The following is a 19,064-nucleotide window of genomic DNA, read 5'->3' as shown; positions in this document are numbered from 1 at the left end:
TTAAAGAATGCCACCACCCTGCCCTGACCACCTCTTAGCCAAAATGCTACATAGTCCCTAATTAGTCTCCCTGCTTGAGTTTTGTTAAGATTTGTTTTATTTGAAAACAGTGACAGAGAGGCAGACAGAGCAATCTTCCATTCACTAATTTGCTCCCCAAATTTTCTGCAACTGTCAAGCGAAAGCCAGGAGTTTGGACCCCCATCCTGGTCTCTCACATGGGTGCAGGGACCCAAGCACTGGGCCATCTTCTGCTTTTCCAGGTGCATAAAGAGAGAGCTGGATCAGAAGTGGAGCACCTAGGACTTGAACTAGCACTCCAGTATAGGATTCTGCCCAGGCAAAGCCAGGAGCTGGAAACTCAATCCAGGTCTCACGTGGCAGGAATGCAAGTCCTTGAACCATCATCACTCTCTCAGGATGCACCTTAGCAAAAGCTGGAATTGGAAGCTTAGACAATTCAAACCCAAGACCTTTGGTAAGAGACAGGTGTCCCAAGCAATGTAACTGCTATACCAGATGGCTGCCCCCAGAGAAATCTATAAAAGTTAGCCCACTGCTTCAAACCCTTTAATAACTTTCTCTCGCACAAAGGATAAATTCTGAATGCCCTACCGTGACCTATTAGGCCCTGCCCAGTTAGCTCCTTGCTTGCTCCAGTTGGAATACTAGTTGAACAGAGCAATTTGGAGATGAACGGCACAGCTTATCACTCTGCAGAGTGATATCCTAGTTCTGTGACCATAGAAACAGTGGATAAATGAGGGTAATACTGGTAACTATTGAGTTAGAAAAACTAAGTATACTAGGAGCTATGAGGCACAATACCATCTGTATGATTTTCTGTGGGTGTAGCATCAGACGTCTGCCTAGCATCAAAGATGACGACAGCGGCCAGACCAACTTCTGAACCTGCAGGAGGTGGAAGAGGAAAAGGGGAAGGTGATTTGAGCCAATTCTCAAAGCAGTATTCCAGCCAAGACTTACCTTCCCATACAAAGGTAAAATATAGGCAAACTACTCAGGATGCCCCCTGAAGCGGTTTGTAATCAGGACTTCAGGAGAGAGCTGGAAGAGAGAGAGAGCGAAAAATAGGGATCGTCCAACCTGGGAACATACAACTTCCTCTTCAGTCTCGAAGAAGCCTTGCTTAGACCAGGTTCCTGCTGCCAACCTCGATGCCGATGACCCTCTCACAGACGAGGAAGATGCAGATTTTGAAGAGGAGAGTGATGATGATGACACTGCAGCATACACACACACACACACACACATATGATTCACTTGTTTATTTGAGAGGCAGAGCTTCCATCTGCTGGTTCACTCCCCAAATATCCAGAACAGCCAAGATTAGGGCAGGCTGGGGGTGGCAGTACTGTGCCACAGTAGGTTAAGCCACAGCCTGCAGCACTGCCATCCCATATGGGTGCCAGGATATTGGAGTCCTGGCTGCTCGACTTCTGATCCAGTTCCCTGCTAGTGTGCCTAGGAAAGCAGTGGAAGATGGCCCAAGTCTCTGGGCCCCTGCTACCCACATGGGAGACCTGGGAGAAGCTCCTGGTTCCTGGCTTTGGTCTGGCCCAAAGTTTAGACTGGGCTGAAGCCAGAAGCCTGGAATTTCATCCCGGTCTCTCATATAGGTGACTAGGATCCAGGTACTTGAGCCATGATCAGCTACCTCCCAGCGTGCACATTAACAGGAAGTGGAGTAGCCAAGACTTGAACCAGGCACTCCAATAATGGGATATGGGCATCATCCCAGGTAGCTACTTAAGCTGCTGTGTTAAACATCTGTGTTAACTGTACAATTCTTTCTTTTTTTTTTTTTTTTTTATTTTTTTGACAGGCAGAGTGGACAGTGAGAGAGAGAGACAGAGAGAAAGGTCTTCCTTTGCCGTTGGTTCACCCTCCAATGGCCGCCGCGGCTGGCGCGCTGCGGCCGGCGCACCGCGCTGATCCGATGGCAGGAGCCAGGAGCCAGGTGCTTCTCCTGGTCTCCCATGGGGTGCAGGGCCCAAGCACCTGGGCCATCCTCCACTGCACTCCCTGGCCACAGCAGAGGGCTGGCCTGGAAGAGGGGCGACCGGGACTAGAACCCGGTGTGCCGGCGCCGCTAGGCGGAGGATTAGCCTAGTGAGCCGCGGCGCCGGCCACTGTACAATTCTTTCACTTCATTGGCTAAGTTTATTCCTGGGTGTTTTATTCTTTTGGGTGCTATTGCAAATGGAATTGTTTTTCTTAATGTCCTTTTTTAAAAAAAATTTTTTTATTTTTATTTATTTGAATTACAGAGAGGTATAGACAGAGAGTGAGGTCTTCCATCCACTGGTTCACTCCCCAAATGGCTGCAACGGCCGGAGCTGAGCCCATCCAAAATCAGGAGCCAGGAGCTTCTTCTGGGTCTCCCATGTGGTGCAAGGGCCCAAGGACTTGGACCAGCCGGGACTAGAACCGGTGCCCATATGGGATGTCAATACTTCAAGCCGGGGTTTTAACCTGCTGCGCCATAGCACAAGCCCCTTTCTTCATGTTCTTTTTTTTTTTTTTTTTTTTTTTCAATTATTTATTTACTTGAAAGAGTTACACAGAGAGAGAAGGAGAGGCAGAGAGAGAGAGGTCTTTCATCCGCTGGTTCACTCTTCAATTGGCTGCAATGGCCAGAGCTGTGCCGATCCAAAGCCAGGAGGAGGAGCTTCTTCTGGGTCTCCCATATGGGTGCAGGGGCCCAAGGACCTGAGCCACCTCCCACTGCCTTCCCAGGCCACAGCAGAGAGCTGGATCAGAAGTAGAGCAGCCGGGACGTGAACCAGCGCCCATATGGGATGCTGGCACTGGAGGCAGAGGCCTTACCCTCTACGCCACAGCGCCGGCCCCCTTAATGTCCCTTTTTTTTTTTTTTTTTTAAGATTCATTTACTTATTTGAAAGAGTTACACAGAGAGAGGAGAAGCAGAGAGACAGAGATCTTCCATCCGATGGTTAACTCCCCAATCAGCCGCAATGGCCAGAGCTGTGCCGATCTGAAGCCAGGAGCCAGGAGCCTCTGGGGCTCCCATGCAGGTGCAGGGGCCCAAGGACTTGGGCCATCTACCACCGCTTTCCCAGGCCATAGCAGAGAGCTGGATAAGAAGATTAGTACTCCCTTTGACAAGGATGGAAAAGACCCTAAGGCCTGACAACACATATACAGTTAGGGCGCTGACTGCCACCCACTTTGTGGCATCTAACCACTGTTTTCAGCAATGTGGTATTGTAGGCTAAGCCTTTGCCTGCAGTGCCAGCATCCCATATGGGCGCTGGTTCAAGTTCCAGCTGCTCTTCTTCCGATCCAGTTCTATGCTTATGGCCTAGGAAAGCAGCAGAAGATGGCCCACATACTTGGGTCCCTGCACCCCTAGAGGACACCCAGAAGAAGCTCCTGGTTCTTGCCTTCAGATTAGCCCAGCTTTGGCCATTGCAGCCATTTGGAGAGTGAACCAGCAGTGGAAGACCTTTCTCTCTGCCTCTCGTTCTGTAACTGCCTCTCAAATAAATAAATCTTTTATTTACTTCTTTTTAAAAGGACTTGTTTGAAAGAGCGTGTGAAGGAGGGGGTGGAGGTTAGGGGACAGAGAGATCTTCCATCTGCTGGTTCATTCCTCAAATGCCCCCAGCAGTCATGACTGGGTGGGCTAAAACAAAGCCAGTACCCAGGAATTCCATCCAGGCCTCCCACATGGGTGGCAGGAACCCAGGTACTTGTGTCACCATCTGCTGCCTTCCAGGCACGTTAGCGGGAAGCTGGATCACTCAGAAGTGGAGCAGCTTAACCTGCTGTGCCCCAGTGCTCGCCCCTTGGCCCTCAGTTTAATAGACTTCCCAGCAGTACCAGACCCTGACACTGCCCTCTGCTGGCGTTCCTCATGCCACTAATTGCTCCTCTGTCTCTTGGCCAGCTTCTTTTCTCTATCTTGCTTTGAATTCTTGACACTCGGATCTGGGCCCCGATCTTGCATTTCTTCTTATTATTAAGATTTACTTATTTATTTGAAAGGCAGAGATACAGAGAGAGAGAGAGAGAGAGAGAGCAATCGATCTTCCATCCGCTCCCCAAATGGCTGTGACGGCCTGGGCAGGAAGGACCAGGTCGAAGCCAGAAGCTTCTTCTGGGTCTCCCACGAGGGTGAGGGGCCCAAGCACTTAGGTGCATTAGCAGGGAGCTGCATTGGAAGTGGAGCAGCCGGGGACTTGAACCGGCACCCATGTGGGATGCTGGCACTGAAGGCAGACTTTTTTTTTTTTTTTTTTTTTTGACAGGCAGAGTTAGACAGTGAGAGAGAAAGAGAGACAGAGAGAAAGGTCTTCCTTTTTCCGTTGGTTCACCCCCCAATGGCTGCTGCAGCCAGCATGCTGCGGCCAGTGCACCAAGCTGATTCAAAGCCAGGAGCCAGGTGCTTCTCCTGGTCTCCCACGTGGGTGCAGAGCCCAAGGACTTGGGCCATCCTCCACTGCACTCCCTGGCCACAGCAGAGAGCTGGACAGGAAGAGGAGCAACCGGACAGAATCTGGTGCCCTGACTGGGACTGGAACCTGGGGTGCTGGCGCCAAAGGCGGAGGGTTAGCCTATTGAGCCACGGCGCTGGCCAAAGGCAGAGACTTAAACTCCTATAATACAGTGCCAGCCCCTTCTTTCATTTCTTCATATCAGTTTGGTAAACTACTGTATTCTGACTGGGCTCAAGAGCTAAGGCTAAGGCTGCCACAAAACACACCAAACACCAGAGTAAGGGAAAGGGTTTATTGGGGGAAAACCGACAGACCGGAGGGAAGGGGCGAAGAAGGAAAAGAGGGAGGAGAGCGTAAGAGAGATTGAGAGAGACAGAGACAGAAAGACCAGAAAGAAAAAGATCAGGAGATGGAGAGAAAAGAGCCATGTGTTCAGGAACAGGTCCTCTTAAACCTTTGGGGGGGGTGGGTTAGCAGGGAAGTATGACCAGCAAATCCCATTAGGATGGGGGTGGGGCTGACACCAGTGGTTGGGCCATGTGGTCACCTAGCTTCTAGCAAATGGCAGCGGGGGCTAGAGCTAGGATGGTGTCAAGGGTGTAGATTGCACCATAGATAAGACTGTGCCATTTTACTAACACTAAGCATGGATTTTACACTTTTAAGTGTTTGGAAAAAAAATTCAAAAGCATAATGCATCATGTGTCAAAAGACAGTTACAGAAAGAGAAGGAAAGAGATCTTCCTTCTCCTGGTTCACTGCCCAAATGACTGCAATGGCCAAGGCTGGGCCAGGTGAAAGCCAGGTGCCAGGAGTTTGATCTTTGTCTCCTACATGGGCACATGGGCACAACAGGGAGCTGGATTGGAATGGAGCAGCCAAGACTCAAACAGGCGCCCATATGGGATTCCAGCACTGCAGGCGGTGGCTTTACCTGCTATGCCACAGTGCTGGCCTCAAAATAGCAAAGTTTAATGAAGAGAAATACACCAAGGGCCGGCGCTGTGGCACAGTAGATTAAAGCCCTGGCCTGAAGCACCAGCATCCCATATGGGCGCTGGTTCTAATCCCGGCTGCTCCTTTTCCAATCCAGCTCTCTGCTGTGGCCTGGGAAAGCAGCAGAAGATGGCCCAAGTGCTTGGGCTCTTGCACCCATGTGGGAGACTCAGAAGAATCTCCTGGCTTTGGATTGGCACAGCTCTGGCCGTTGCGGCCATCTGGGGAGTGAACCAGCGGATGGAAGACCTTTCTCTCTGTCTCTACCTCTCTCTGTAACTCTGTCTTTCAAATAAATAAAATAAATCTTTAAAAAGAGAGAGAGACTTTTATGGCCTGGGAAAGCAGTAGAAGATGGCCCAAGTCCTTGGGCTCCTGCACTTGCGTGGGAGACCTGGAGGAAGCTCCTGGCTCCTGGCTTCAAATCGGTGCAGCTCCAACCGTTGTGGCCATCTGGGGAGTGAACCAGCGGATGGAAGACCTCTCTCTCTGCCTCTTCTCTCTGTGTAACTCTGGCTTTCAAATAAATCTTTTTTTTTTTTTTTTTTTTTTTGACAGGCAGAGTGGACAGTGAGAGAGAGAGACAGAGAGAAAGGTCTTCCTTTGCCGTTGGTTCACCCTCCAATGGCCGCCGTGGCCGGCATGCTGCGGCCGGCACACCGCGCTGATCCGCTGGCAGGAGCCAGGAGCCAGGTGCTTCTCCTGGTCTCCCATGGGGTGCAGGGCCCAAGCACCTGGGCCATCCTCCACTGCACTCCCTGGCCACAGCAGAGAGCTGGCCTGGAAGAGGGGCAACCGGGACAGAATCCGGCGCCCCGACCGGGACTAGAACCCGGTGTGCCGGCGCCGCTAGGCGGAGGATTAGCCTAGTGAGCCGCGGCGCCGGCCCTCAAATAAATCTTTAAAAAAAGAGAGAGAGAGAGAGAGAGAGAGAGAGAGAGAGAGAGAGAGAGCAATACACCTGACACACCAGAGGGTGTCTCAGGGAAGAAGTTCGTGCAGTCCATTTTGGACTGGAGTTTTTATCAGTATGGGTGTGGGTCCTTGGTTTCTTCCCCTCCCTCCCTAGGAGGGAGTGTCCCCTAGGATATCCTAGGATATCTCTGGGTGGGTGAAGGGCCCCCTGGGCCTGCATAACTGAAATTCCTCCCAGAATTTCATGTTGGAACCAATAGCCAGCCCCCGGGTATAGGGTGGGTACACTCCCCTAAAGCTTCTTCCAGGAGAGGGCTGGAACCCCCCAACAAGGTCAATGGACGGGGAAGACTTTTGATGTGCAAATGCTGGTGTGCTTCCAAGGCCCACTTCCCTGTATCTTTCCTCAGGCAACCACACAAAAACTCCCATTTTCTTCAGCCCCTCTTAGACACACACACTTTCTACCTAGCAACCTTACCCAAAGTAACATCTCTGCCCAGACTTCTTTTATTAACGATCGCCAGGGGGCCGGTGCTGTGGCGTAGCGAGTAAAGCCACTGCCTGCAGCGCTGGCATCCCACATGGGCGCCAGTTCTAGTCCCGGCTGCTCCATTTCTGATCCAGCTCTCTGCTATGACCTGGGAAAGCAGTGGAAAATAGCCCAAGTGTTAGGAAGAGTTGCAGATTGGTGCCTCCTCACACGAGGCACCAAAATGTTAAGAGGCGCAGCATAGAGAGGAGGCAGTGTACGAATTTACAGCCAGACCGAATTTATTCAGATAAAATAAACCCGTGGAGGTGGGTGACCAACTGCCCAGGTGCCCATGATGGAACACGTGGCAGAAGGCCCCGACTCCCAGAGGCTGGGAGTTTATATTTTAGGAGGGCTGGGGATGGGGGTGGGGTAGGGGCAGCAGGCAGAGGGGAATTCCTGGAACTGGTCTTTCAGGTGGCTGTAAGGGGTGGGGTATGAAGGCAATAGGGTGAGACCCAACTGAGTTAAGGCAAGGAATGCATTTCAGTGTTTCTCTATTTTGGGCAATAAGGGAGAATGGCTGAGGCTTATGTCATCGTTCCATCACACCATTCACTTCATCTCTCCCACCCCCCTTGCACTCTTTTCTTAAGATTTATTTACTTGAAAATCAGAGTTACAGAGAGAGGAGAGGCAGAGAGAGAGAGAGAGGTCTTCCATCCGCTGGTTCACTCCCCAATTGGCCACAACGGCCGGAGCTGCGCCGATCCGAAGCCAGGAGCCAGGAGCTTCTCCCGAGTCTCCCACGCGGGTGCAGCGGCCCAAGGTCCTGAGCCATCCTCCACTGCTTTCCCAGGCCATAGCAGAGAGCTGGATCGGAAGAGGAGCAGCCGGACTTGAGCCAGCGCCCATATGGGATTCGGGCACTGCAGGCGGCGGCTTTACCCGCTACGCCACAGCGGCGGCCCCTGCACTCTTTTCAAACGCAGCCACATCCACCTTTCACCTTAGACTACTATAATAGCCTCTGAAACGAGTTTTCAAAACGTAAATAAAACCCGGCTCGGCTGCAGCCCGTGCCGTAAATCCTATTTCAAAAAAACCGTCGCGACCTCCCGCGCCGCAGCTCCCAAGGTCAGAGAACACAGAGCGGACTGGAGAGGCTGCAGTGTCGCACACGTCATTCGCGTCGCCTTGCGGCTCCAACCTCGTCTCCTCGGCGCCCGGAAAAGACGTAAAAGGGGCGGGGCAGCGTCTCACAAATCGGACCGTGACGCTTTGCGTTTTCTCTTTCCAGCCAGCGCCGCCGAGCGATGGGTGAGTGTTTCTCTGTGTTGGGACTGGGGAAGGCGGTTGCGGTCAATCCAGCGCCATCCTGCCTCGCAGCCAAAATGGGAATAAGGGCACCCCGATCCCTGGCTACAAACAGGTATCAGGAAGCGTGGCCACTGGGTTTTGGCCGCCGAGGCCTGTAGCACGGGCTTCAAGGGCTCCGGGCTGTGGGCTGCAAGCGGCATCAACATGGCTGCCGCGGGAACGGAGTGCCGGGGCCGGGCCGCACGTGTATGATGACACCTCGGTAATGCTGCAAACTCCCGACTGCGCCGTGGGGAGGCGAACCTTGGAGAGCTGAGCGGGCGGCCCACCCGTCGCGGGGGTCTGGAGGGCGCGAGCCGCCGGCACCGAGTCCCTGTGGTTCAAGGTTCCGTCCCCGCTCCCACATACAGGCATCTCTCGGGACAACTGGCACAAGCGCCGCAAAACTGGGGGCAAAAGAAAGCCCTACCATAAGAAGCGGAAGTATGAGCTGGGCCGCCCGGCTGCCAACACGAAGGTGGGTGTGCGCGTGCCGTACCGTGCAGTGGCGGGGTGGGGGTCTCAGCGTGGGGCTGGTGGGCCGGGTGGTGAGATTGGTGCGTGAAGTGGGAATGTAGTCCCTGTGCCAACACCCTTGGGTCTAAATGCTAAGACGTGAAGGGTGCCTGGAGGGGTGGGCTTCTCGGGGAGTTATAGGCCTGCTGTTTCTGCTTCCGGTGCTCGGGGTCAGATTTTCAACTTGGAGGAAACTGGAGTGATGAAAGAGTATCCTTAGGCGTGGTGGTGGCCGTCTTGGTCACTTAGTGCCACTTGCCAGTGCAAGGACTTGTCATAGTTACACTGACTGGTGCCTCCCTGCAGCCCTAGCTTCCCAGTCCCTTGCTTGTTGTCTTGGCAACTTGGATCCTGTCTCTTGTTTCCAGATCGGCCCCCGGCGGATACATACCGTGCGAGTTCGAGGAGGCAATAAGAAGTACCGGGCCCTGCGGCTGGACGTGGGGAACTTCTCCTGGGGCTCCGAGTGTGAGTGAGGCCCTTCTGGAGGAGGTGGGAACCAAGTGCTTTTAGCAGGACACCCTGGCCTAGACCAGCTCACTTGAACTTGCCTTGCCTAAAGGCCTTGAGGTGGTTGTGAGAGTTCTTTCTGTGCAGACTGCCCTGTCCTTAGAGGCTCGGGCAGATGCTAGCCTGTTTACCAAGCGTCCCTGGGGGAGAGTTTGTGAGAGATGATTTGTTGTTCCATTGCTTCTCGGGTCCTAGTAGGGGCAGAGAGCCTGAGGAGGTGTGGGGCAAGGCCAGTGGGCCTCGGGCTTCCTCCCACGACCTGATTCGCGTTTCCCTTGTGAGCAGGTTGTACCCGCAAAACGAGGATCATCGATGTTGTCTACAATGCCTCCAATAACGAGCTGGTCCGCACCAAAACCCTGGTGAAGAACTGCATCGTGCTTATAGACAGCACGCCGTACCGACAGTGGTACGAGTCCCACTACGCGCTGCCCCTGGGCCGCAAGAAGGGGGCCAAGCTGGTACGTGGTCCCTCGCGTGGGCATGGGGAGGAGGAGGAGGGTCGCTGCCTTGTGATGAGACTCTGTCCAGTTCTGCTACTGAAGGGAGAGAGATGAAAGCCTTGAGTGCTGAGGAAGGCGGGATGTGGGGTTCCCGAAGGCCCTAGGGGCCCTCCTTCCCTGGGCTAATCCACCTGTGTCCCTTATGTTCAGACTCCTGAGGAGGAAGAAATTTTAAACAAAAAACGATCAAAGAAGATTCAGAAGAAATACGACGAAAGGAAGAAGAATGCCAAGATCAGCAGTCTGCTGGAGGAGCAGTTCCAGCAGGGCAAGCTGCTCGGTGAGATGGCTGTGTGGTGGGCGGGGGTGCCCCCGCCTTACCTCTGTACCGCTCCGTCGGCTGCGAGGGTGTGAAGACAGAATGCACACGTGGAAATGCTGGGTGGGGAGGTCCGAGGCCTGTAGGTGGAGCTTGGAGGAGTTTGAGAAATGCATGTGCAGGCTCAGGGGTTGTCTCCGTGATGAGAACTTTGTCCAGTTCTGCTACTGATTTGGAAGTGAGGATAAAGTACACCTGAGGAGACTGTGGGCTTCGTTTTTGCCTCCTGGGTATTTGAACCGACGTGGGCTTTTAGGGGGTTAGAATGATGTGAGGGGAGCTACCTAGTCATTTTCCTAAGGACCACATGCTCTCATTCCAGCGTGCATTGCGTCAAGACCTGGCCAGTGTGGCCGAGCAGATGGCTATGTACTAGAAGGCAAGGAGCTGGAGTTCTATCTGAGGAAAATCAAGGCCCGGAAAGGCAAATAAGTCCTCCACCGTGTAATAAAGGTGTTTATTCTATTTCCTATGTCTGTGTTTGAATGTTTACTCTGGATCCTTGTGCTGGTGATAGCTGGTATTCCCTCCCCCCTCCTGCTGTCCTGCCCCAGTCCCGGCCCACTCTGGAGTCCCCTTTGGCCTCAGCTCTATCTCCTGTGGGCCATACTTACTGTTAGTGTGGGCGGGGTCTGCACGGTGGGGAGGATATTTCTCCCTGGATTACAGTGGGAGCAGGGCTGTGGGATGCATGCCCAGCAGGCTTATGAGAGCCCTCCCAACAATATATATATATTTTTTTTTTTTCATCTACTTGAAAGGTGGAGTAACAGTCCATATGGTAGTTAGCTCCCCCACAAGGCTGCAACAGCAGGGGCTGGGCCAGGGCCAAAGCCAGAGCCAGGAAGTCCATCCAGTTTTCCCACATGATGACAGGGATGCAAGCACTCGAGCCACCATCTTCTGCCTATCAGGATTCACAGCAGGAAGGTGGTTTGGAAGCAGAGCAGCAGGGACTTGAGCTGGCACTGTGACATGGGGTCCCCCAGTGTCCCACATAGTAGCTATCAGTACCAGCTCAGATCCTGGCTGCTCCACTTACAGTCCAGTTCTGTGTTAATGTGCATAGGGAAGCACAGGAAAGTGGCCCAAATGTGTAACTCTGCCACCCATGTAGGAGATCTTGGGGCTGGTGTTGTACAGTGGGTTAAGCCCTGCATGTATGCCTGTTCAAGGCTGTTGCTCCACTTCCAATCCAGCTCTCTACTGATGTGCTGGAGAAAGTAGAAGATGGCCCAAATACTTGGTCCCCTGCTACCCAGATGGGCTTCCCTGGAGCTTTGCAAGGGGCAGCCTAACCTGCTGTGTAGGATTGCTGGCACCACTGGTTAGGTTTTTATTTACCTTGAGATTTATTTAAAAAGGCAGAATGACAGATCTATTTGTGGATTCACTTTGCAGACTGGCCCCAACAGTAGAGGCTAGCCAAGGTCAGGAGCCTCATCTGGGTGTCCCACACAGGTGGCAGGAACCCCAGTGCTTGAGCCATTCCCTACTGCTTCCCAGGTGCATCAGCTGGGTGCTGGATCAAAAACAGCAGCTGGACTCAAACTGACATGCTAACATGAGATGCCCCACCTTGGTTAAGTTTTTAACTTTGGCTCATAAGTGGTCTGAAAATCAGTTACGGGAGGGGTGTTCATCCAGTGTTCACTCCCCAAATGGCCACAGTAGAGCAGAGCTGATCCAAAGCTAGGAGCTTCTGGGTCTCCCAAGTAGTTACAGGAGTCCAAGCACTTGGGCCATTTTCCACTGCTTTTCCTGAGTTTAGAAGCTATCCTTAAGGACCAACACAACCTAACCTTCACCGGCTATAGGGAGACCTGGGCCCTGTTTCCCACACTCTGATCTTCATTCGCCATCATAGTGTTAGCTCATTTTTGTGGTAAGATTTAAGATTTATTTGGGGCCAGTGCTGTGGCATAATGGGTAAAGCTGCCACCTGCAGTGCTGGCATCCCACATGGGCACCAGTTCAAGTCTCAGCTGCTGCACTTCTGCTCCAGCTCTCCACTATCAACTGGGAAAGCAGTAGAAGATAGCTCAAGTCCTTGGACCCCTGTGCTGGTGTGGGAGACCCAGAAGAGGCTCTGGCTTCAGATTGGTGCAGCTCTGGCAGTTGAGGCCAGTTGGGGAGTGAATCAGCTGGTGGAACACCTCTCAATCTCTCTGCCTAAATATTTGAAAGGCAGAGTTAGAGGGGTCTCCCATCCACTGGTTCACTCCCCAGCTGGTCGCAATGGCTGGAGCTGCACCAATCCGAAGATCCTCCTACAGGTCTCCCACACCAGTGCAGGGGCCCAACGACTTAGGCCATCTTCCACTGCCTTCCCAGGCCATAGCAGAGAGCTGGATCGGAAATAGAGCAGCTGGGACTAGAACCCGGCGCCCATGTGGGATGCTGGCACTGCGGGTGGCAGCTTTACCCACTATGCCACAGCACTGGCCTCCCTATACTTATGTTTTCTAATTTGAGCATAAAACCTGCTAGGAAAAAAAAAAAACAAAAACAGAAATGCCCTCTGCCTGGATGGTCATCACTGTGGAGGTCTACTGTTTGGTTACCGACATGGAAACGGGCTTAGAAATGTACAGGACCCCGTGGTCACAAATACCAGGCAGAGCCAGCATTAGTCTCAGTCCTCCCAGAGTGCAAACCCGCTGTGCATCCACCTCTTAAGCGCCCCTCTGGCCTTTCGGTTGGTGGGAGTGGAGAAATCGTGAAACTATGGGAAGGGTAGCATATGCCTGCCATTTGAAAGAGGATAGTGACCACAATGGCCAGGACTGCCAGGCCGAATCTAGGAGCCAAGAGCTTCAACCAGGTCTCCCATATAGTTGCAGGGGCCCAAACATCTGGGCCTTTTGCCACTGCTTTTCCTAGACCATTAAGGAGCTGGATGGAAGTGGAGCAGGCAAGGCTTGAACCCATACCCGTATGGGATGCTGGCCCTGCAGATTCAGTTTTTTTCAAGGTGGAGTCACAGAGCTCCCATCTGCTGGTTCATGAGCAGGACCTGCTTCCGGGCCTCCTGTGTAGGTGCAGGGGCCCAAGTACCTGGGCTATCCTCCAGCTACTCTTCCAGGCACAATGGCAGGGAGCTGGATCGCAAGTGAGGAAGCCAGGAATCAACCGGAGGAGCCGGGAGCCCATACGGGATGCCACTGCCCCAGACAGTTGCTTTACCTGCTAGGCCACAGCGCCGCCCCTTCCTCTCTCTCCATCCCCTCACCCCTGCTTTAAACAGTGATAAATGAATATATTCTCATTGGAAAAAAAAAAAACCTTGACCATTACAGATAAAGCAAAAGTCCCCCAGCACACACTGACCAGTCTTGTGAGGTTATCAGGATGAGGAAGGTGCATATTCCAGGCATTGGTTATTATTATTATTTACTTGAGAGGCAGAGAGGTGTCTAACATCTGCTGGTTCACTCCCCAAATGGCCACAATGGCGGAAGCTGGCCCAGTCCAAAGCCAGGAGCTTCTACCCGGTCCCCAACGTGGGTGTAGAGGCCCAAGCTCTTGGGCTATTTTCTGTTGCTTTCCCAGACCATAGCAGAGAGCAGCCGGAACTCCACCACAGTGCGGCCCCACCAGAGAAATTGATACAGAGGAAAATCGTAAGCGCCATCCCAAATCCGCCACCTCAGAAAGGCTGAGGGGGGGTGCCCAGCCTCTCCGCGGACCTTCAGAGAATCACCGGGTGCCCAGCTGCCGAGGGAGCGAGCTGCGGCCTGGGCTCTAGTCTTCCGTGCCTGCCCAGGCCTCTGGTCCTGGCTTCACCTCCTCCAAGGATCCCATCCTGCCTTCTCCCACCAAAGCGGACACACCCCAGCCCTGCCTCTGGCGGCCCTGAAGGCACACAGGAAGAGCTGCCCCGAAGGTGGAGGGAAGCGGACTGGGCGGCCCTCAGGGCTCCGGGGTCTCCTCTCCGGACTCAGCCGCCTCCTCCTCCTCGATGCGGTCAGGGGCCTCCAGGTCGCCGCTCTCCTCTACCCGGAAGCGTAGCAGGTGCGGGGTCCGAGGAGCGCCTCGCGCCCGGCCGAAGTTTCGGAGGCTGATGGCCGGGGAGGGCGCTCCTGCGCCCAGGAAGCGACCAAGCAATGGGGTCTGCGTGGCGGGCCGAGCGCACGCCGGCGACGCCTCCACCTGCAGGCTCTGCTCAGGGTCGTCGCTCATGCTGCGGACGAGAGAGCGGACTGAGCGAGACGGGCTCCCGCCACAGGAGGGACCCAGTCACTAGTGCCCCAGGAGGTGAGGGGCCCCGGGCAGCTTAGGCCAGCGCGGAGCGCTCACCGCAGGTTGAAGGTGGAGCCCAGGAAGGAGGGCCGCAAGGTCTCGGCCGCCGTGGCCACAGTGTAGGGAGGCTGCGGTTGGTCCTCGTCCCAGTAGGGGTCCTTCTCGGCTGGGGGCAGGTTCTGGTACATGTCGTCCACAGACAGCAGAGACACCTGGGCCAGCAGAGGGGCACGCGGCGGTTCACAAGGGCTTTCCTGTGCACACCTACACAGAGCTGGCAGGGAGAGACAGCCAAGGAGCTGCTCCAGACCTTTGACAGATCCAGCAGCCCTCACCTGCAGGTTGCGGTCTATGAGCTGGTTGGTCTCAAAGTCATCATCATCTTCACCAAAGGGGTTGATGATCTGTTCAGCCACCTGTGGTTTGCAGGGACAGGGATGCGTCTGCGTCAGGCCCCACGTTCATCCCCCAAGGTTGGGGGTGGGCCCTGTGCCCGTGTGTCTACAGAGTGGGCCACCATCCCAAGTGCTACCTTGAGCCATCCAGCATAGAAGAAGAACTGCAGCAGAGTGGTGAGAGGCACGTACATATCCGGGTCTCCCAGGGTTGGCCCTGCCTGCTGGCCTGGCTCCTGAGGTTTGGCAGCCCCTGTCTCTGGCTCCAGAAACTGGCGGCCAACCAGGGACAGACCAAAGAAGGAATATACGGCTATGGTCACCACCTGGGGAAGGGAGAGGCAGGCTCCGAGTATGATGCAGTGGGACAGACAGAAATGCCATCCCTGCTCTGAGGACCTGGGGGCAGGCAGACAAGTAGCTGAACAGGTAACGGGGATAGGCATTTGGCTAAGCGGTTGATTAAGCCGCTAGTTAGGATGCCTGTGTCCTATACTGGAATGCCTGAGTTTGATGTCCATTTCTGGCTTCTTAAGAAAAACAGATTTACTTACTTATTTGAAAGCCAAAACGATAGAGTGAGGGAGAGTCAGGCAAAAGAGAAAGGTAGCTTCCATCTGTTGGTTTACTCCCTAAATGCCTACAACAGCCATGTCTGAGCCAGGCTGAAGCCAGGAGCCAGAAACTCCACCCTGGTCTCCCATGTGGGTGTCAGGAGCCCAAGCACTTGTACCATTTCCGCTGCCTTTTTTTTTTTTTTTTTTTTTATTTATTTTTTTTGACAGGCAGAGTAGACAGTGAGAGAGAGAGAAAGGTCTTCCTTTGCCGTTGGTTCACCCTCCAATGGCTGCCGCGGCCGGCGCACTGCAGCCGCGCACTGCGCTGATCCGAAGGCAGGAGCCAAGTGCTTTTCCTGGTTTCCCACACAGGTGCAGGACCCAAGCACTTGGGCCATCCTCCACTGCATTTCCTGGCCATAGCAGAGAGCTGGCCTGGAAGAGGGGCAACCAACCGGGACAGAATCTGGTGCCCCGACCGGGACTAGAACCCGGTGTGCCGGCGCCGCAAGGCGGAGGATTAGCCTAGTGAGCTGCGGCGCCAGCCTCCACTGCCTTTCAAGGGGCATTAATAGGAGGCTGGATGGGAAGCAGAGCATCTGGGGCCGAACCAGAGCCCCAGAATGGGATGCCAGCGGAGCAAGCAGTGGCTCAATCTGCGGCACCACAATGCCAGCCCCCACTTCTGGCTCCTGACTCCCTTCCTGCTAAGGCAGACCCTGGGAGGCAACAGCGATGGCTCCAGTACTTGGGTTCTTAGCGACAACGTGGGCAACCTGAATTGCATTCCCAGCTCCCAGTTTTGGCCCCTGCTGGGGCCCATTGCAGGCATTTGAGGGAGTGAACCAGCAGATGGGAGCTCTCTCTGCCTCTCAAATGAAAACAAAACCAAAAACCCACAACATATAACAGGATGCAGCAGCACCTGTGGGGAATAGCGTCAACTTGCTGGGGGTAGAGGAAGATTTTGATGTTGATGCCTTGACTGTCCAGTGCCTTATGGGACTGAACTGACCCAGGGCAAATACCCTATCTAATTCTCAGTCTCACACACAGCCCAGGGCATGCAGGACGCACTGGGCCTGGGGAGGTGAGAGGCAGTTACTTGGGTGTAGACGAGGGGGATGCTGATCCAGTCGTAGTGGAAGAGCATGCTGCACTTGGCCCGGTACTTGTTCAGCTCCTGGTGGGAGAGCAGGAAGAGGAAGTCAGCAGGGGAGAATGGGAAGGGAACAGGGCACCTGGCACAGCTGGGTGCAGCTCGGGCCTGGAGGCCCATCCGCTCTGAGGTGTGATTGCTGGGTCTGAGATGGGCATTCAGCACACGATCGATCGCACGCACAGACCCGGGAGCCAGATTGTCAGTGGCCTGGGCCTCGCTTTCCTCATCTGTGAAAGGGGGTGATAATAGTATCTATTATCTAGCTCAAGGATCATTGTGAGGGTTAAATTAATCAATAAGGGTACAGTGCATCCAAAAGTGTGTGCTACATAGTTGGCACCGTGTAAGCGTAAGTACTAAAACTGTTAGTCCTTTGCAAAGCTAGGAGAGGGCAGAGGGGCCGGGCGCTAGGTGGACTCACTTCCAGAAGCAGGCACAGAGCAATGTCGTCTCGGATTCGCCCATCCTTCCGGGCCTGGGCTGCCAGGTTGGTGAACCAGACGCAGGGGACCCAGTACTTGTTGAAGTCAGATTTCAGGCTCTCAAACTTTTTCCTCTCTTCCTGGGACATGAAACCTGCACGAGGCACGTGGATGGGTGCAGATGTGTCCTCTGCCGCCAGCGCCAGCGGCTCCCCTCTCTTGGCAGACACCCACGGGGCCAGACTCGCCGCTGGAGATCCCAAGAGCGCCTCCTGGCCGGATGGGCTCAAACCCTCCCCTTGCCCGGGAGGCCTCAGCTCCAGGGCTCCGCCAGCGCTGCGTACCTGCGTCCACCACGTGCTCCATGGTGGGGAAGCGCTTGAGCACGCGGGTGCTGACGGAGCGCAGCACCAGCACGGACGCCAGGTTGGCGTAGCGGATGAGGGTGCGGCGCAGCAGGCGGCCGCGCTGGTCCACGCCGTGCACGCTGGCCGAGATGACGCACATCAGCTGGTCCGGCAGCGGGATGCTTGTGTACTGAGACCACCAGCGGTTCACCACCAGAGTCACGTAGAAGCCTGGCGGGGCGCCGTTTCGGTTGTGGGGCCAGGAAGGGAGCATGAAGGGCAGGGGTGTCAGAATGCCCTGGTCGGGAGCCCGCAGCCCGGGGGCAGGTCCAAGCCAAGAAGGGGGTGGGGTGGGGGTGGGACAAGCTCCACTGGGACCTCTTCCTCTGGTCACACCGCCCGCCCTTTCGTGCCAGGCCAGATCAGAAGGGATGAGTGTGAACTTCCCCTGGCAGAAGGGAAGTGGGAGTTCAAGGCCAGATAATGGTTAACTCGGAGACCTGCCTCCCACGATGTGGGGGAGGGGTCTGTCACCTCTCTGCAGCTCCCCTCCAGTACCCAGAGTGAGGTCATCAGCCCAGCGTGTGTCTTGTGCCTTGTGTGGCCTGAGAGTCCAGCCAGCGATAGGCAGGAAGCCCTGGACCGGGCACCCAGCTCCAGCGCCTGCTTGGCTGCTCGGCTGAGTCATTCTGACCCTCAGAGCGGCCAGCTCAACCCAAAGGTCAGGAAGGACGGGAGGGGGCTCTCAGGGCAAGCCAGCAGGGGGGCTTACCCAGGACAAAGGACAGGGGGATGAGGTCTGCGGAGCGGTTGCAGTATCGGGCCACCTGCGCATACACCTGCCTCTGCTCCTGGGTCAGCAGCAGCCTGGGGAGGGGAGGGGAGGTTAGGTCAGCCTGGGTAGGAGGGAGGTGGGCAGCCTCGTCCCCCCCGCCAGCTAGCCCTGTGCCCCGCCCTTACCGGTACGTGATGCTGAGCACTGCGTACAGGGCCATGAACAGTAGGAACTCCTTGTACAGGAGCTTGTAGATGCTTCCCCTCCATCGGAGCAGCAGGCCAGAGAAGCCACCGAAGCGGGCCTCCGCCACTTTGAGTGTATATGAAACCGTCATGGTGCTGGGGGCCTGGGGCAGAAAGTCACAAGCGCCATCCGTCTCCTTAGCTTGCCTTGCCATCACCAGGCAAGCTGGGTCATGCACACCCCAGCTTCCACCCCAAGTCAGCAGAGCAGACAGAGCACCCTGGATCCCCTGCAGAACACCTTGTCCACAGTAAGCCAGGACTGAGCAGGGCAAAGCAGAGCTGAGACCTCGTGCCTGAGCTTCCCCAAGTTCCCCTTCCACCTGCACACCCAGGGGTAGCCATGTCCTGAGCTGCTGAGGACAACAGCCCCGACTCCAGCCCAGACTCACCCCTGTTCCGTGGGACCTTGCTCTGGAGGCCGATTGTCTATTCTCCCACAGCCCAGGGGCACACACACGCCCACCCCATACAAGCCTACCTGCTCTGAGCTGCAGCCCGCGCTGTGAAAGACCTGGGCTGGCCTTCACGTCCCAAACTTAAGTACCTCCTGGGTCCATAAAGTTAGGCTGGACAGAGGCTATCAATGATGGATTGATTAAGGCTGTCACCCAGCTTCCCCTGGTCCTGGGAACTGGGTGTGGGTCCCTATTCAAGCAGGGCTGGGCTGTCCTTTGAGTGGCAAAAGTGCCACCTGCACTGACTCCACAGCTCACACAGGCAACACCGTGTCCTTCAAGCTGGGGTGACAAGGCTTCATGTCCCAAGCTCCAGGTGAGAACACAGATGGATGGTGAGCTGTTATAATGCCAGCTGTGCTGATGACCCAGCACTGGCCACGT

At 55.0% G+C, this 19,064-nt stretch overlaps 2 protein-coding genes and 5 non-coding genes across 7 annotated transcripts; 6 read left to right on the top strand and 1 right to left on the bottom strand.

The window, feature by feature from the left end:
* The first annotated feature begins 3,115 nt into the window (after window positions 1–3,115).
* Window positions 3,116–3,238, top strand: LOC127493872 (U6atac minor spliceosomal RNA). The gene has a single exon (XR_007924409.1). It is a non-coding gene; the product is annotated as a U6atac minor spliceosomal RNA (small nuclear RNA).
* Window positions 3,239–8,159: 4,921 nt separating this feature from the next.
* On the top strand, window positions 8,160–10,549 carry RPS8 (ribosomal protein S8). Its single transcript, XM_017346355.4, has 6 exons — window positions 8,160–8,190; window positions 8,601–8,707; window positions 9,114–9,213; window positions 9,541–9,716; window positions 9,909–10,038; window positions 10,400–10,549. The coding sequence occupies exons 1-6, from the start codon at window positions 8,187–8,189 to the stop codon at window positions 10,507–10,509; spliced, it is 627 nt and encodes a 208-aa protein (XP_017201844.1). The 5' UTR covers window positions 8,160–8,186; the 3' UTR covers window positions 10,510–10,549.
* Window positions 8,434–8,513, top strand: LOC127493822 (small nucleolar RNA SNORD55/SNORD39). The gene has a single exon (XR_007924360.1). It is a non-coding gene; the product is annotated as a small nucleolar RNA SNORD55/SNORD39 (small nucleolar RNA).
* On the top strand, window positions 8,938–9,040 carry LOC127493829 (small nucleolar RNA SNORD46). Its single transcript, XR_007924367.3, has one exon. It is a non-coding gene; the product is annotated as a small nucleolar RNA SNORD46 (small nucleolar RNA).
* LOC127493828 (small nucleolar RNA SNORD38) lies at window positions 9,764–9,833 on the top strand. The gene has a single exon (XR_007924366.1). It is a non-coding gene; the product is annotated as a small nucleolar RNA SNORD38 (small nucleolar RNA).
* Window positions 10,212–10,281, top strand: LOC127493827 (small nucleolar RNA SNORD38). Its single transcript, XR_007924365.1, has one exon. It is a non-coding gene; the product is annotated as a small nucleolar RNA SNORD38 (small nucleolar RNA).
* A 2,902-nt stretch (window positions 10,550–13,451) lies between the features above and the next one.
* On the bottom strand, window positions 13,452–18,763 carry BEST4 (bestrophin 4). The gene is made up of 10 exons (XM_002715680.6): window positions 18,704–18,763; window positions 18,163–18,326; window positions 17,975–18,069; window positions 17,200–17,433; window positions 16,855–17,009; window positions 16,377–16,454; window positions 14,852–15,040; window positions 14,655–14,735; window positions 14,377–14,531; window positions 13,452–14,260 (listed from the first exon to the last, which is right to left on the bottom strand). The coding sequence occupies exons 2-10, from the start codon at window positions 18,312–18,314 to the stop codon at window positions 13,990–13,992; spliced, it is 1,410 nt and encodes a 469-aa protein (XP_002715726.5). The 5' UTR covers window positions 18,315–18,326; window positions 18,704–18,763; the 3' UTR covers window positions 13,452–13,989.
* Window positions 18,764–19,064: the final 301 nt, after the last annotated feature.

The sequence above is a fragment of the Oryctolagus cuniculus genome, chromosome 7, assembly GCF_051225735.1.
Source record: "Oryctolagus cuniculus isolate XC-2025 breed Fujian yellow rabbit chromosome 7, ASM5122573v1, whole genome shotgun sequence".
NCBI lineage: Eukaryota > Metazoa > Chordata > Mammalia > Lagomorpha > Leporidae > Oryctolagus > Oryctolagus cuniculus.
Note: the sequence above shows the minus strand (reverse complement) of the source record. Positions and strands in the feature narration are given on the sequence as shown.